Source organism: Clinocottus analis, unplaced genomic scaffold (assembly GCF_023055335.1).
Source record: "Clinocottus analis isolate CAN_PGR_092001 unplaced genomic scaffold, fCliAna1.0.p SCAF_10, whole genome shotgun sequence".
Classification (NCBI taxonomy): domain Eukaryota; kingdom Metazoa; phylum Chordata; class Actinopteri; order Perciformes; family Cottidae; genus Clinocottus; species Clinocottus analis.
This window is the reverse complement of record NW_027175821.1, coordinates 15818558-15833539: the sequence shown is the minus strand read 5'-3', so window position 1 is coordinate 15833539 and position 14982 is coordinate 15818558. Positions and strand designations below refer to the sequence as shown.

At 40.6% G+C, this 14982-nt stretch overlaps 1 protein-coding gene across 1 annotated transcript; it reads left to right on the top strand.

Moving 5' to 3' along the window:
* Nucleotides 1–5496: 5496 nt before the first annotated feature.
* On the top strand, nucleotides 5497–14916 carry LOC137788659 (integrin alpha-6-like). The gene is made up of 25 exons (XM_068581640.1): nucleotides 5497–5704; nucleotides 5789–5910; nucleotides 6456–6535; nucleotides 6620–6890; nucleotides 7265–7384; nucleotides 7479–7692; nucleotides 8383–8579; nucleotides 9187–9275; nucleotides 9348–9475; nucleotides 9937–10026; nucleotides 10118–10182; nucleotides 10606–10751; nucleotides 10847–10993; nucleotides 11167–11288; nucleotides 11411–11567; nucleotides 12347–12430; nucleotides 12509–12588; nucleotides 12670–12744; nucleotides 12921–13023; nucleotides 13132–13308; nucleotides 13404–13505; nucleotides 13625–13735; nucleotides 13890–13994; nucleotides 14149–14274; nucleotides 14734–14916. Exons 1-25 carry the CDS (start codon nucleotides 5529–5531, stop codon nucleotides 14818–14820), a joined length of 3174 nt encoding a protein of 1057 aa, XP_068437741.1. The 5' UTR covers nucleotides 5497–5528; the 3' UTR covers nucleotides 14821–14916.
* The last annotated feature ends 66 nt before the right edge of the window (nucleotides 14917–14982 follow it).

Sequence of the window (14982 nt, the reverse complement as noted above, 5' to 3'; positions counted from 1 at the left end):
CCTGGAGGGAGCGGTCTCCCCCTCGGTGGATTGTGAGCTCCCCCTGCTGGGATTATAGGGCCATGACATGTTTTTTGTTTGTTCTGGGAGCATTTTGCCCTCGGCCCTTGGCCTAGAAGTAGGAGAGTATGACTGGTGAGTAGAAAGAAAAAGTCTAATCGGGTTCTGAAACCTCCAGGAATCCACACATCTGAAATGTCAGAAATGAAACGTTTTCCTGTGTTTGAATGCAAACCAACAATGCTTTGTAGCATACCATGAGAAATAGAGTGGATCTAATGCACAGACGAGGAGTGATGAGACTGAAATGTTAGAAATGCAAAGTTGTTCAGTGTTCCCTTAGTTTAAATGAAAAACAAGATCGCATATCACCACAAATCAGGGAACAGGTGCCGTTAATGAGGCCTAATTGACCGCAGGTGAAGCTGTTTAGGGGTTTGTGTCTTGTCCTTACATGAGGCTCAGTATACATGGAGTAGGAACAGAAACGAGCAGATGTGACTATTGTGGCCAGGAAGAAACAATCGAACATGTTGGTCTACACTGTCAGAGGTATGAGAATGAAAGACATTTAGTTGGAGGCTTCGGCAACGAGGGGGTACGGTTGGATATGAAGTGTGTTCTGCAAAGTAATTTGAGTGGATGCTATAAAGCACTATTGCAGTATCTTAGCATAACAAGGACTATTGAGAGAATATGAGCCCTGGGTTTATATATTTATTTTGGTTAAGTAGTTGTGTTATCTATCTATCTATCTATCTATCTATCTATCTATCTATCCACACCATACAAGTTGGTGGAGATAATGCACCAAACAGTTGTTTGCCAACCGCCAATAAACCGTAATGAAGAAGAGCGGGAACAGAGGAGAGAGCAGAGGCACGGTCTGCCAGTGTGTGCATGTCACAATAAAACCAGTTACCGACGTGATATCAAGTGTGCTCGTGTCATTGGTGCTGGGGCGAACCCGGGGAAGTAGCAGGCGCTTGTTACAGTGGTCTGCCTCCATTTCCGTGCACCTCAAGCCTTCCCTGTGATCTATTGGGTCTGAAGTACATTGAAGAAGGAATGCTAGTGTATGGGGGCCCTTCAGTGTGAGGTTATAGAATTACTGAGAAAAAAGGTTGCTTTTTCAGCGAAGCAGAAGAACCAAGAGCGAAGTGATATCGCCGAGGTCCCAGCAGGCAGGAGGCTGAGCACCGGGACAGCTGAGTGCCCAGGTATCGGGGCCTTTGTTCGGCTTACACACACCAGGTCAGCTGAGACGCCAAGACAGGTGGAAAGCGAAGATAGACTGACTGAAACACGACTCCCAGAGTGCGGAGAAGCCACTCCCCTTTAAACCCCAGTTTTCAGCGACGCACGGGTGTGAAATACATTAGAGGGATGCCATTGTGCGGGGGCCCTTAATAATTTTTCCCTCACTTTTTTTCTTGGTGAGGACATAAAGGGCATGGAGGACCAGATCCTCCAGTCGGTGGACTATGCCGTAAATTGTTTCAAGCCTCCTCTCACTTGCGATAATTACGAACTGCGCCTTTTGATCAGTGTGAGATTATGGAATGCCAAGACATTGGCAGCCGTCAATGAATGCAATTCAGAGAAAATCTTAACTTTATGAGCGGTAACGATCTTTATCTAAATGAGACTTTCCTGTAACAACATCATAAACTATGTCTGGGACTTTATGAGTAAGCAAGGAGGTACTCTGCTACATGGAATATCTCAAGGAATGGTTTGTGGGATCAATGTAAATCACAAAGAAGAGGATGGCGTCCATCTAATGGTGGACCAGACCAGCCAGATTGAAACCACCTTTATTCCCCCATAATTATATGCTGAAATTCCTGCAAGTGATTCGGCATGGGGGAAAAAAAAATTTCCAAGGTGATTATACCTCAATTTTAGAGTAACTCCCTCCCCTAAGCCGGTAACCTATCAGGTTTGAGAAACCACAAAACAGGAAAAAATAAGGAGAAACAACACATCCACTCTAAGATTACATTTTAATTAGCTGATACTTTTTAGTCAGCAAGATAATCAGAGCATGAGGGACACTACTCTCGCCTCCTAAGGGCATAAACTCCATCCTTGAACAGCGTCACGCTTAAACGCCATCCGACATCTGGACCTATTTCAATAACTGCTGGATGTGCTTCATCATCCAGAGAAGACCATTGCCCTCAGAGGGTAGACTAGTTAAAACATTTATTTGAATTTATTCATCTTTGATGTTAGTTCTTGACCATAGCTTTGGTGCAAGTCTGGTGCAACCAGTACTATCTGCTGGGGCAAAGTCAAACCAGATGTCGCGAGGGGCCGAGTCCCCGTGTCCTCCTTGAACACGACTCTAGAGCAACTATCCAAAAACTCTTCACTTGGAGCCGGAGAAAAAACAACCTTTAACTGCCATAGTAGGGCAGCTCTAAGGTCACAACCAAGCCAGCAAATAATATTTCCTCCAAACTAATGTGGAAGTCCCTATTTCTAAACTGTGCACCCCAAAACAAAAAAAACTAACCTCACTGAACCGTAGTCTTCATGTAGATTAGCGAGAGGCTAATCTACATCAAACACTGAAACCAGCAGCTCGGTTAGGCCCCCAGCAAGCTGGTTACCCACCTGACAGCTCTGGATGTGTCCCCAAACTCCCCCCCCCCCCCCCCCCCCAAAAAAAAACACGATCAATGGACCGTGCATCTTTTACTTAACCAGGGACACGCCACAAGAGTCAAAACGAACACACTGTCACTTAATAATGCATCCCCCCTTCCCCCTCCCCTCCTCCAGACACACCGTGTCTCAAACAAAACAATCTTTCCATTACAAAACAGCCTCTACAAATCAAATTAATCCTGGACGAGCCCCCACCTGTCACGAACCAGGCACGAAACGAACAAAGACAAACCCGATAGTGGTGCACAAACCCAACCTGGTGTCTCAGGGAGAAAGAGAGAGCGCCAGAGCTCAGACCCAAGGGCCTCTTAAGTAAGTGGCCACTAATGAAGCCAGGTGTCCCCACTATGCCCCGTCCACCTGGCGGCCAGTGGCAGAGAGGGTCGTCACTGCCCTCAGTCTATGTGCTGTAATACACCATACACCAGTGAGACAAACTCCTTCCTGACACCACAACTCTGAAGACAGTTGTCTGTTGTGCACAGGTTTAATGATGTTAAAAAGAGTAAAACTACAACGCACAAAAGGCATAATGAATACAAATAAAATGCTTTCTCTTTATGCTTACACACACACACACAATGTAAATATACTGATTCTTTAATGAAATATATTGCTTTGATTTAAACGCAACTTTTTTTGTGTTAATACTGATTTATCTACATGTTTCTGTAAACCACTGTATTTCAACATATACTTATAATACTTAATAATTCTGTCATGAACCTAAACAATAGTTATCGCAGAGTAGTCATTAAAATAGTCATCTGCGATCATAAGTAACAATAAAACGAATAAATACATACTAACGACGCCATCAAAAGGCATAAGATGCAGGCAGATCAACTGGATTGGAAACAGCTGAAAACAGCAGCTCTGGACCATGTTCTTCCTTCACTTCCTGATCATAAGTCACCTGAGAAGTTACAGGACATTTCCTGTTTCAAAATAAAACGTATAACTTACTGATTTAAGAATTGTAACAGAACAATGATGTTATCAGGTGGGTAATACCACAGGTGGATTTCAGCAAGACTTTTGGGTTTTGTGTATCCAGAGACAACATGGTGGAAAGCGGTCTGAAGTTATGGAGGGGTAAAAAAAAAAATGGCAGTCCTGTAAATCCTTTGAAGATTACATTCATGGGAGAACCATGGATTGATAGGGGGCCCTGAAAAAGGAGTTTCTGTCAAGTGAGTAGTTGACCATCAAAAGTTTATCTGCCCCAGAAGAAAATTAATTGAGGAACCATTTACCCAAAGATGCTACTAACGTATGAAGAATAATGCACTTGTCAATGTATCAGCTCAATTACATTTTTGACAATCTACAAAATGCAGCTTATGTAATGCTTTTGATTGTTTTGTTTTGTATTACAGTAATGGTGGCTGGGATCGAGAAACGGCTTTTTGAAGTTGAAAGTTAAAGGGGGAAGATGTCAAAGTATTCCTTGAATGATTTGGATGATGAGTTATTTAGGTACTCCGCCTAATGATTACAAAATTGATCTGAGGTCTCTGCCTGCACTGATGCGAGTATTTAAACCTTGGTATATCTGGCGTGGCTGTGTGCTTAAGCAAACACAACTGAGTTTTCAGCTGAAGAGATCTCCAATTTAAATTGTAATACATACTTTGTTGGTTAAATATTTTAGATAAATGTTCACTGGGCTTCAAGTGCAAGTTCCCTTATGTAAAACAGCCATTAACAACGATGACCATGACAACAATAGCTAATATTTTACTGAGGGAATTGAATTTGAGTTTACCATGAAAGGAATTGTTGAATTCAACATCTGTCTTCAAATCTAAATTAAAGGGGCAAGTTAGAAAAGCCTTGCACCCTATCGCAATTTCCTGTGTTTCAATAGTGCCTATTGAACGTGTTGTGTATTGTCCTTGTAGGAACCCTGTGAACTTGCAAAATATAGTAACATTTCTTTTTTTATGATTAGCAAAAATCATAGAAAAAGAGATATAAGAACATATTAGATAACAAAAATAAATACTTGATTTGAATAGTATATTTTTGTAAAACTCGTAACGTTTATTTAACGCTTAAGAAACTTATGCATGTGTTGAAAGCACCATTATATTTATAGTTACAGTGTTATTTTTTAGTTAGATTTTACAAAAACAATTAGGGATCCTATCTTGCGTGGAAATTTGATTTTAACCTTCATTTAACACTCATTGAATCTAAATTACACTAACAAAACAAATTCTATAGGTTAGCAATAGCAGAAGTTTATTGGCCTTGACAGTGTAGACATCTTTGATCTGTTACATGAATAAAATTACATTGTTAATCGCCACCCAACTAATTCATACATTTACTGTTGCATGGTGGGAGGAAAGTGTGCTTTTACAAGGTAAATCTCAGGTGTGAATGAGCAGCTAGCTGGTTGTTCCTAAACAAGAAGTCATGAGTTCCCATAATGCTTAGAGCATGTTGGAGTAAACACAAGGGCATGTTTCCGGTACATCCAGCCATGTGCTTGTTGACGCTCTTATTGTTAACATTATTTTTGCATGTTTTGCATTTTGGGATCAACTGTCATCACACTGCCAGCAGAGGAGACTTTTACTCACAGGGTGTCTCAGGTTCGACATTCATCAAAGCAGAAGTTGATAAATATTAACTACAGTTATCAACTCATGGAGGTGGACAAAGTTGCTCCCTCACTATAAAAATACATTTATTGCCACCACACCCTTTCTTTCTGTGTCTACAGTGAGGTAGTTAGCACCTGCTAAAGCCAATCCTTTTTCTATGAGGGCTTACACTCCCTCAGTGCTCTCAAGAGAGTACTGGCACAGCACAAGAAAGGACAGATTGCATGTTTTTAAATCATGGCAGAGCACTGGCACGTGGTCTATCTGTTGAGTTTCTGGCACCTTCGGACTCTTAATGTTGCAGCTTTCAATCTGGACACCCAGAATGTGCTGCAGAGAAATGGAGATCCAGGAAGCCTGTTTGGATTTTCGGTTGCCTTCCACCAGCAGCTGAACCCGGCCAAAAGGAACCTGTGAGTGAAAATGATAGTGTTGGATCAAGTTTGAGTGAATTAAGTGAAACTCTGTGTCTCAACACTTGAGGTATTTCTCCCCAGATTGCTGGTCGGCGCACCACGATCAAAACACCAAAACCAAGTAAATGTTACAGGTGTTGTTTACCAGTGTGATCTTACTAAAACATCCCAGCGCTGCCGGCCCATTGAGTTTGATAACGAAGGTTTGTTTGTTAAGCTTTGTATGTTTAATATGATATTTAATTAAATAAGTACATATTGTAATTACTTCAGAATACTTTCAACTTCTACAAGGGAGATAGAGTACTTTTTAAATAAGTAAGATAAGATGCTTTCTTGTCATTGTATGTTAATAAAAACAACATAATGTAGTTTTGGCAGCAATACCCACTTTGCAGCATTATTTAAAAAGATATTTATAGTCATATTCAATAAATAACTATATATATAAAATAGTTCAAACTAGCTCCACCGTAAGCAGGTACAGGCGTAAAATCCGGCTTCCACGTTAATACATCAGTATTAAATATCTAATGATGACATGAATAAGAAGATATCAGCCACATGGGGTATTTAACTGCAGAGAGAATACTTTTAATTTTCATGCTTTAAGTAATACTCCATTATCACACTTTTGATGCAGGACTTGCACTATTGGTACTTTTTAAGTAAAATATCTGAATACCTACTGAATGTGATTACACTGAATTACTGCCTCATGATGAGCTCAACATGTTTATTTTCCCAGAGTTCCTCGACAGTAAAGGCATAAACAACCAGTGGATGGGAGTTAGAGTGACGAGCCAAGGTCCTGGTAAAAATATAATGGTAAGCAAACACTCCTCCTTCACAGGACAATAAAGAAAATCATTAAAAAAATCCAACAGTAACTTGATCCTCTTTCCCTTGTAGACTTGTGCTCATCGATACCAGCAGTGGAGCCCGGGACCGAGTCTTCATGTCCCTCGCTTGGTGACGGGTCAGTGTTACCTCTTAGGAGATGACCTGCAGGTCGGGAAGGAGCACAGGAAGTGGAGGAGGGTGGTTTGTGACTCCGAACACTTGAGCAGACGTCAAAGGGACCCGGACTGGTTTGCATACTGCCAACAGGGTCATGGAGCATCTTTTGCAAAGGACAACACATCTCTGTTGTTTGGAGCACCAGGAGCGTATCAGTGGAAAGGTAAGATACACTTTGAGTGGCATTCAATGGAAAATTAGCATATTTTTTACAAGTTCTATCTTTTATTGCATTTAAAGTAATTATGACAAATTAACGGTCTTTATTTTTATACATTTGCACTTGCAGTGATACTCAACTTTCTATGCCCGAGGAATACTTTTGCATAATGACAGGAGGCCAAGGACAACTTATTGTACAAACTCATAACTTATCTTTTCTTGCAATTATCTATTCTCCAATCACCTCCAATAAGTTATTATTCACTCTCTCTTGGGGCATCTGGAGGATCCTACCCTGGCACTTTATTTCTAGACAACTCTATCAGTCTATTTTCATGCTCCCAAAGTTGTATTCTGTTTCTCGCTGTGTTTAAGGAATCGTGCGTCTGGAGCGCCTGGATAACCTGGACTCCTCCAGCGTAGATCCTCGTGAGACTGGGGATATTGACCAGTTCAACATGCAACTCATTCCTCTCCAAAGAAACAGCTACCTGGGTCAGTTTCTCGTCTGGTCTGAGTCAGTCCCTTCAAAGTCCATCTGTATTCCTTTTTCATAGGATATAACATCAGAGCGTCATTCTGTCTCCAGGATTCTCCACTGACTCTGGTATGGCCCTCCTCAGACAGGGGGAGCTGACCATCGTATCGGGAGCGCCCAGAGGCGGTTACAGCGGCCAGGTGGCATTTCTGAAGGCGGATCCTGAGGCACGGAAAAGTTTGTCTGTGGAGTTGATCCTCTCTGGTCCAGGCCTGGCCTCCTCCTTTGGCTACGATGTGGCTGTGGTGGATTTCAATGCTGATGGGTAGGTTTAGATAAGACTTCCATTCACACTTATTTCCTTTTTATTCTTTTGCATGGGCTTCACGGGTCTGTCTATCAATCCTATCCTATAATATGGTTTGGTTCAAAGTAAAATCATTATAATCAAAGTCTATACTGACATAATATTTGTATGATTATTGATGGTTGGATGTTTCCTCATCATTTGTTCAAAGGTCAAAAATTGCCCAAAGAATTTGCCAGATTTCTGTGGATTGCTAAATTTTAGTGCTACTAGGAGACAAGAGATATCAAATTATTATCCAAATCGAATGGACAGCTCGACATGAGTTTGCTGACCACATTTTAAATCGTTGCCACATTGAACATTGGTGTTCCCCCACAAGAGTCTGCTGGCCTGTTTGCAGTTCATGCCATGACCTTTCCTTCTTTTGTCATTTTTATTTCTATACTTTAGCCATGTGGCGTGAAGTTTGCTTTGTCCACCTTTTTTTTTGAAGGCAGCTTTAAAGACCTGTCTTTACGTCTTTAAATCTTAAATCCCTGCTTGTATCTACCTCATTTGTATCAACATTCAGATATTTTTCATGCTGTCACAGAAATGTTCTCCACAATTCATATCACTATGTTAGCATTGAGCCAAAACAAACATTTCGCCCTGTTTGTCACGAGATTGTGGGAGTTGTGCATCGTGTTGCTTTGGTGTGTGCAGGTGGGAGGACCTCGCTGTCGGAGCGCCAGAGTTCTTTATTAAAGATGGTTTGGTTGGAGGAGCAGTCTACATCTATATCAACAGCAAAGGAAAAGACTGGGAGAAAATTGTTCCAACTCAACTTCTTGGACACAAAGACTCAATGTTTGGCCTCGCAGTGGAAAACGTAGGAGACATCAATCAAGATGGTTATGGAGGTTGTGACATTTTAATATCAGATATCATACTCTTCCTAAAAAGACCGGCAGTAAGAAAGTATACTTGCTTTAATCTTTAAATACTCAATTCTCATTAGACTACTAAAAATTAGCCCATGTAACGTTTGCTGAGCAGCGACCTCTGTGGACACAAGGGGTCATTACAGATATGGTATTTATATTAAAACACACAGTACCCATCTTTTTTAAGTTTGCTTACCTGGCCCACTATAAGCCACCAGTCAGACCAGCCCAAGTGATGCTGGAGAAGAAAACCCCAAAGTGAGAGAAGCCAGGGAGCTCAAATTTGATCTATTTAGTATTAACAAGTCACTTTATTACCTTTGAATTGGGCTTTTTATTTGTAATAAGGAGAATGTTTTATAGAAGATTTATATTTCACTCAAAAGCGTGAGCACATCTGCAATAACAGAACGGCAGAACACACAAATGCTTAGTCAACTACATGTAGTTATTATACTTATAATTTGTTTCGGTATTTTAGACTCGGGTGTAAACGAACTGGAAAAAAAATGTGGGATGTACTTACTATCTCTGTCTCCAACTCATGTTGGCATCCGTCTTTGTGCTTATTGATCTTTGACAGATGTTGCCGTGGGGGCGCCTTATGACGGCTCTGGTCAAGTGTACCTTTACTACGGTTCATCAGATGGCATCAACAAGAAGCCAGTGCAGGTAATGTCAGGGTGACCAGTTCAAATCTGTGGTGGAACATCATTTGATATCATCGTATTTTGACCCCCTCAGGTACTCTCATCGGGATCCAATAAAGTTTCTCTGTTTGGATATTCTCTGTCGGGCAACTTGGACGTGGATAACAATCAGTACCCCGACCTGGCTGTGGGATCTTTGTCTGATTCTGTCTTTGTGTTCAGGTGACGTTACAGCACAAACTCTTGGAGATGAAGCAAAAAATACACATCAGTTAAAAAATCTAATCAAAATGTTTTTTTTTATATTGGTGATGATTGAAACTTAATGTGAAGCACACAACCCGATAAAGATCCAATATAATACACTTTATTGTTTGACTGGACATTAAACTGTTCAGATGAAACATCAAAGAAGAAATTTACAGATCAATTTTATAGACTTAGTTTTCATCATTTTGTCTTTGCTTGTGTCTTACGTCAAATTGTTTTCGACATCTTTTCCTTTATTCTTTTTACCATTGTGTTTCTATGATTATTCACGCATCTAATTTTGTATTACGCCTTTTTGGATTGTGCAATAGAGACACTGTTAAAAGGTTATATTAATAAATATAATTGGCCTCAGGGTCAACATATTTCTCACAACTATTATGTGTCTTCGTAACATGTCTTGTGTGTTTTAGAGCTCGGCCGGTGGTCAGCGTCAGCATCTCCCTGAAGGTAACGCCCGCTGAAATAGACCTCGCAAAAGAACAATGTGATGAACGCACATGGTGAGATGTACAAAAACACAAATGTCAACATGATCCAACTGAAACCTGGATGGCTTTTGAACCTATGTATCTTTAAACAAACTTCTCAAAGTTATTTTACAGCTCAGGCATGCTTTACCTACACGGCTCATCCAGCATCGTTCAACCATGAGTTGAGTAAGTTTCTTTCCTGTCACTTCAAAATTCTTCAAACTAAATATAAAGTTTTGAGGCTTGATTGTCTTTGTGATGTGCTTTGAAAATAGATGTATGGATAAAGTGAAAGAACATTAATTTAAAATGCATTAAATGTCAAACTTATGGAATTATGTTTTTTTTTTAAATACTGAAGTTTTAAATTATAAACAATTGAATGTAATAAACATTCAGTTATGATTTGCACTATCATTAGAATAACTGGCAGCAGATGTTGAAGTTGGAACAGTAGCAGCTCCTGTAATAGAAAGTAATGCTGGTATTAATAATACTACTCAAGGCCTTTTGGGATAGTAATTTGTCAGACTATAAGAAAAACTGTGCAATAGCAACAGTGAGTTAACTAGCTAAAGTATACGTTATAATCTTCTGCTTCCTTCACAGTACTCAACTACCAGTTCAGGGCTGATGCTGAGAGGAAAGAAATGAGGCTTCCCCACAGAGTGGATGTTCTGGGTTCATCTCAAGGAAAACTAGAGCTGCCTGGACAGAAGAGGCAAATCTGTAATGACACCCAACTACAACTCCTGGTACTGTTTCATTGTGCATTGTCCCTTTTTTTTAAAGTGACTCGTCAGACGCTTGATTGAACACATGAAACCAAGATACACCTCCTCTGCCGCAGCGTGATATTAAGGACCGGCTGCACAGTATCCCTGTGTCCATCACTGTGTCCCTGTGGAGCTCCAGTCACACCACCGGGACGAGTGCAGATCTGCCCGACGTTACTCCTGTCCTCAACCTCTTCCAGCAAAAAAGCATCGTGTCAGAGGTACGAGTGTATGTCTACATCTGTCTGTAGACCTCTTTGTTCACACAAACACTGAGACTTTTGCAAATGTGTCAATTTATCTGAGAGACATAAGAAGACATTGGAAGTCAATCTAAGATTCAAAAAAGATGACGAAGGTAAAGAAGCTCTTTCTGCTCTGTTGTTTTTCCCAGATTCTCTTCATAAACAAAGGCTGTGGCACGGACAACATCTGCCAAAGTAACCTGGAGTTACAGTACAAGTTCTGTTCCAGAAAAACACAAAATAATCAGGAGGTTTTCATATCACTCGCCAGGTAAGGGAAGAAAACAGGTAAACTAAACAAACTCAGAAACAAAGCTATGAGAACTGTCTTTGGTCCCACAACAATATGTGTGATTGAGTCCGAACACTCTGGGTGTTGTGTCATGTCTGTAGGGAGGATGGTGTTGCAGTCATCACTCCCTCTGAAGAAGACATAGCTCTGGTGATCATTGTGACAAACAGAAACGGGGATGACGCACACCAGAGTCACACAGTCATCAGCCTCCCGGATGCTCTTCATTACTCCTCCATTGTCTACAGTGCAGCATCAGTAAGTATACAAGTACTGCGTAGTCGAAGAACGATATTCAAATATAAAGAGCAGATGATGTGATTTGGCTCCAGAAAACGGTATGCGGAAGTGTCATTTATCAAAAAAAAGCATTTGCTGATAGAAATTCAGATTCAAAATCTCAATAAAACTAGATTAAACTGAAGAAAAAGAAAACTAAACAAAAGAAAGCTGCAACCTGACAGTACGCTGCCACCTCCGCCCGTTCCCTTTTTCCAATGAATGGTCTTTGACCTCAGCCTCACCTTACCAGAGGTTAATGCTTTGTTAATGCCACAACCCCACCAGAGGTTACAATCAATAAAAGGTTTCTAAGTTATTATCTAAGGGCACTCAATACTGCTAAGAGGTCATACTTAGTCTCCTTGATTGAGATCATTCCAGGCAGAACAACAAACAAAAAATCCTTTCAGCCCAAAAAACAAACAAACTAAACAAGTTTGTTTAATTTACATCCCATTAATTGATAATGTATCAAATATAATGAAACAAAAGCAATGGTAAATTGGAAACTAGGGCCTGTAGAAGAGGGAGAAAGGGAACCTTTTTAACATGGCTAATGTTAAATTATAATTTTAACAATGCAGCCAGGAAAGGTGAGTCTTATTTCTGTCAATTTGTTTAGAAACTGGTATTTAAAGTAATAAACTATAGATCTGGAGTTAAAGGTGTAATATTTGTCTTTAAAGAAAGAACTTGATTCCAACACACACACACACACACAAACGTCCTTGTTTTCTGCATGTATTTGTTCAAAGGAGACACAAGTGAGTTGTGCAGCCAATGACAAAGGATCACTAATAAACTGTGAACTGGGAAACCCGCTGCGAAGAGACGCAGAAGTGAGTAGAAGTGCTCAGCATCCTCCACTTGAGTCCAGTACCATTTGAGGTGTATCGTGGTAACGTTGTTCCCTTCAGGTTACTTTCTATGTCCTACTGGCAACATCCGGCATCTCACTGAGTACAAAAGACGTCAACGTCACTCTGAACCTGACAACGTAAGCAGGTTAAAATCAGTTACTGATCGGTGGGCTTTAGATGGTTATGAATCAGCACGTTGTGTTGTTCCTGTGACGCAGGACGAGTGTGCAGACTATTCAACCAATTGAGGCATTAGCCAAAGTGGTTTTTGAGCTGGAGCTCCAAGTATATGGGTAAGTACTGATGTGGTCATGTTTGTACCGTTTTCTCATTCAAACACAAATGTAAATGACTCCGAGTCTTTTGTATTTATGCTATTTATTTTCTTGCAGACAGATAGATTTTTTAAATTTTATTGTGTTGAAATGATCAAAGAATAATAACATTGAGGTCTATATTTGTTTGACAGACAAGCCAAACCCTCCCAGGTGTCACTTGGGGAGAGCTGGAGGGGTGAGAGCGCCATAACATCGGTGGATGAAATTGGAACTGCAGTTCAATATGAATTTAGAGTGAGCCAATATTTGTTGCTCACTCACTTTAAAATGCATTTAATTGATTCCTCCCTAAAAAAAAAACAGCTCAAAGGAAACTGTTCTAATATCGTATTTGTCTACCAGATAACAAATTTCGGCAGATCACTGAAATATTTTGCCAATGCATCACTAAACATCCACTGGCCAAAGGAGAACGCTGTAGGAAAATGGCTTCTGTACTTGACTCACATCAGCAGTAAAGGTGTGCAGTCTGTCCCCTGCTCACCTGTGAATGAGCTCAATCCACTGAAACATGTAAAGGTAATGCACACCGTTGCCTTTTTTTATTAAATTAATCAAACTACAAGCGAGCTCTGTACTAATGAACACTTAACCTGATGCTGTGTGATATCAAGGGGTGGCGTGACTCCAAGAGGAAAAGACGGGAAGCCGAACATGAAGCGCTCTCGTCTGATGGATTCACATTTCTTCCAAAAAAAAGGAAATACAAAACTTTGGTAAGAAATCATTCAAGTATTATTGAAGAAAGAAACTGCTGTCTGATTTTTTTATTTATTTTTTTGCTGTCTGTAGTTTGCTTCCACATGAGCCTCAGGGGTGTTGTCCTTGTTTTCAGACTTGCTCAGACGGACTGAAGTGTGTGCAGATACGCTGCCCTCTGCTGGGCTTGGACAGCGCTGCAGTGATGGTTCTGCATTCCCGCCTCTGGAACACCACTTTCACCGAGGTGTTTAACTCCTGTAAAAAGGCCTTCTGCCCGTCATCTCAGACAGATAACCGTGATGACACGGCTTCCTTTTGAATTATTCATCTGACTTTGTGGCTCTTCAATGCCAGCATGTCCAACGACATGAATCGTTCATTGTGCCTCTCCCACACAGGATTACAGCTCTTTGAACTACCTGGACATTGTTGTGGATGCTACTCTAAGTTTGACAAACTCTGCAGAGAATATTGAACTCAAACCAGGGAAGCTTGGGACAAAGGTAACCCAAAGTGTTTTAAATGTTTTTTTGGAGGACATCTCGACCTTTTGGGCTTTAATAAATGTTTAAATTCCAAGCGTACTTCTGCAGTAACTACCATCACACTGATGTAACTGACAAACAGGTGACCACATTAAAATGTATGTATCTTCAGATAAAGCTGACGGTGTTCCTCGAGAAAAAAGCTGCGCATGTCACCAAAGTGGTCTGGTGGATAATCTTCCTGACTGTGATCGCGTTGATCTTGCTGCTGGCAGTGCTCGGCTTCTTGTTGTGGAAGGTAACAAATATAAAATACTCTAATATAGTTTTTGTTTAGTTTATTGAGAACTGTGGTAATCTAGCCGTGGAAAATGAGTTGCTAAACTAATTCAGCATGTATCCAAGTACGAAAGATTGTTGTCTTTTCAAATGATCTCATTGTTCAATTACAATTTTCTGATTTCTGCCTCCCCGTTAAATGTTTACAGTCCGCAAGCGTGAGCTCTCCTTTGCAGGAGAATATATCTGCTTTTCATTTTAGCACAGTTGAGCTGATATTCTAAATTATGAACAGCAGTAGTCTGTATATATCTGTGTAAATAAGTACAGATACAAGTGAGGATTTTAGACATGTTGTGTAATACAACATAATGTACCATTGAGCCACTGTCATTCAGCATCATGACTCAATTCATCTTTTGTATACTACCTCAGTGAACGTTGTATTGATCGTCTTCTATGTCCATGTCCTCGTCAGCGGGGATGCATCGACTGCCTCGCTCAGGACAAGAAGCGCCCACACGATGGAGATCCACACAAAGAGACCGCTCCCCTCAGAGGCTAAAGGGAACAAACACAGGCGCCTCAACGGTATGAGACGCTGCTGTTGATAAAAACTGGTTCAATTAAGGCTCAACTGTTATTTACTGCTACTGCATCAATTACATGATTTCTTTTTGCTACTTTTGTTAAAATAAAATAACACGAAAAACCACATCAATGTACT

Coding starts and splice junctions, on each gene's coding strand:
- LOC137788659 (XM_068581640.1), top strand. CDS start 5,529: ATGGCAGAGCACTGGCACGTGGTCTATCTGTTGAGTTTCTGGCACCTT. Junction 10,994..11,166: donor AAAAAAGCATCGTGTCAGAG/GTACGAGTGTAT, acceptor TGTTTTTCCCAG/ATTCTCTTCATAAACAAAGG. Junction 13,736..13,889: donor GGAACACCACTTTCACCGAG/GTGTTTAACTCC, acceptor TCTCCCACACAG/GATTACAGCTCTTTGAACTA.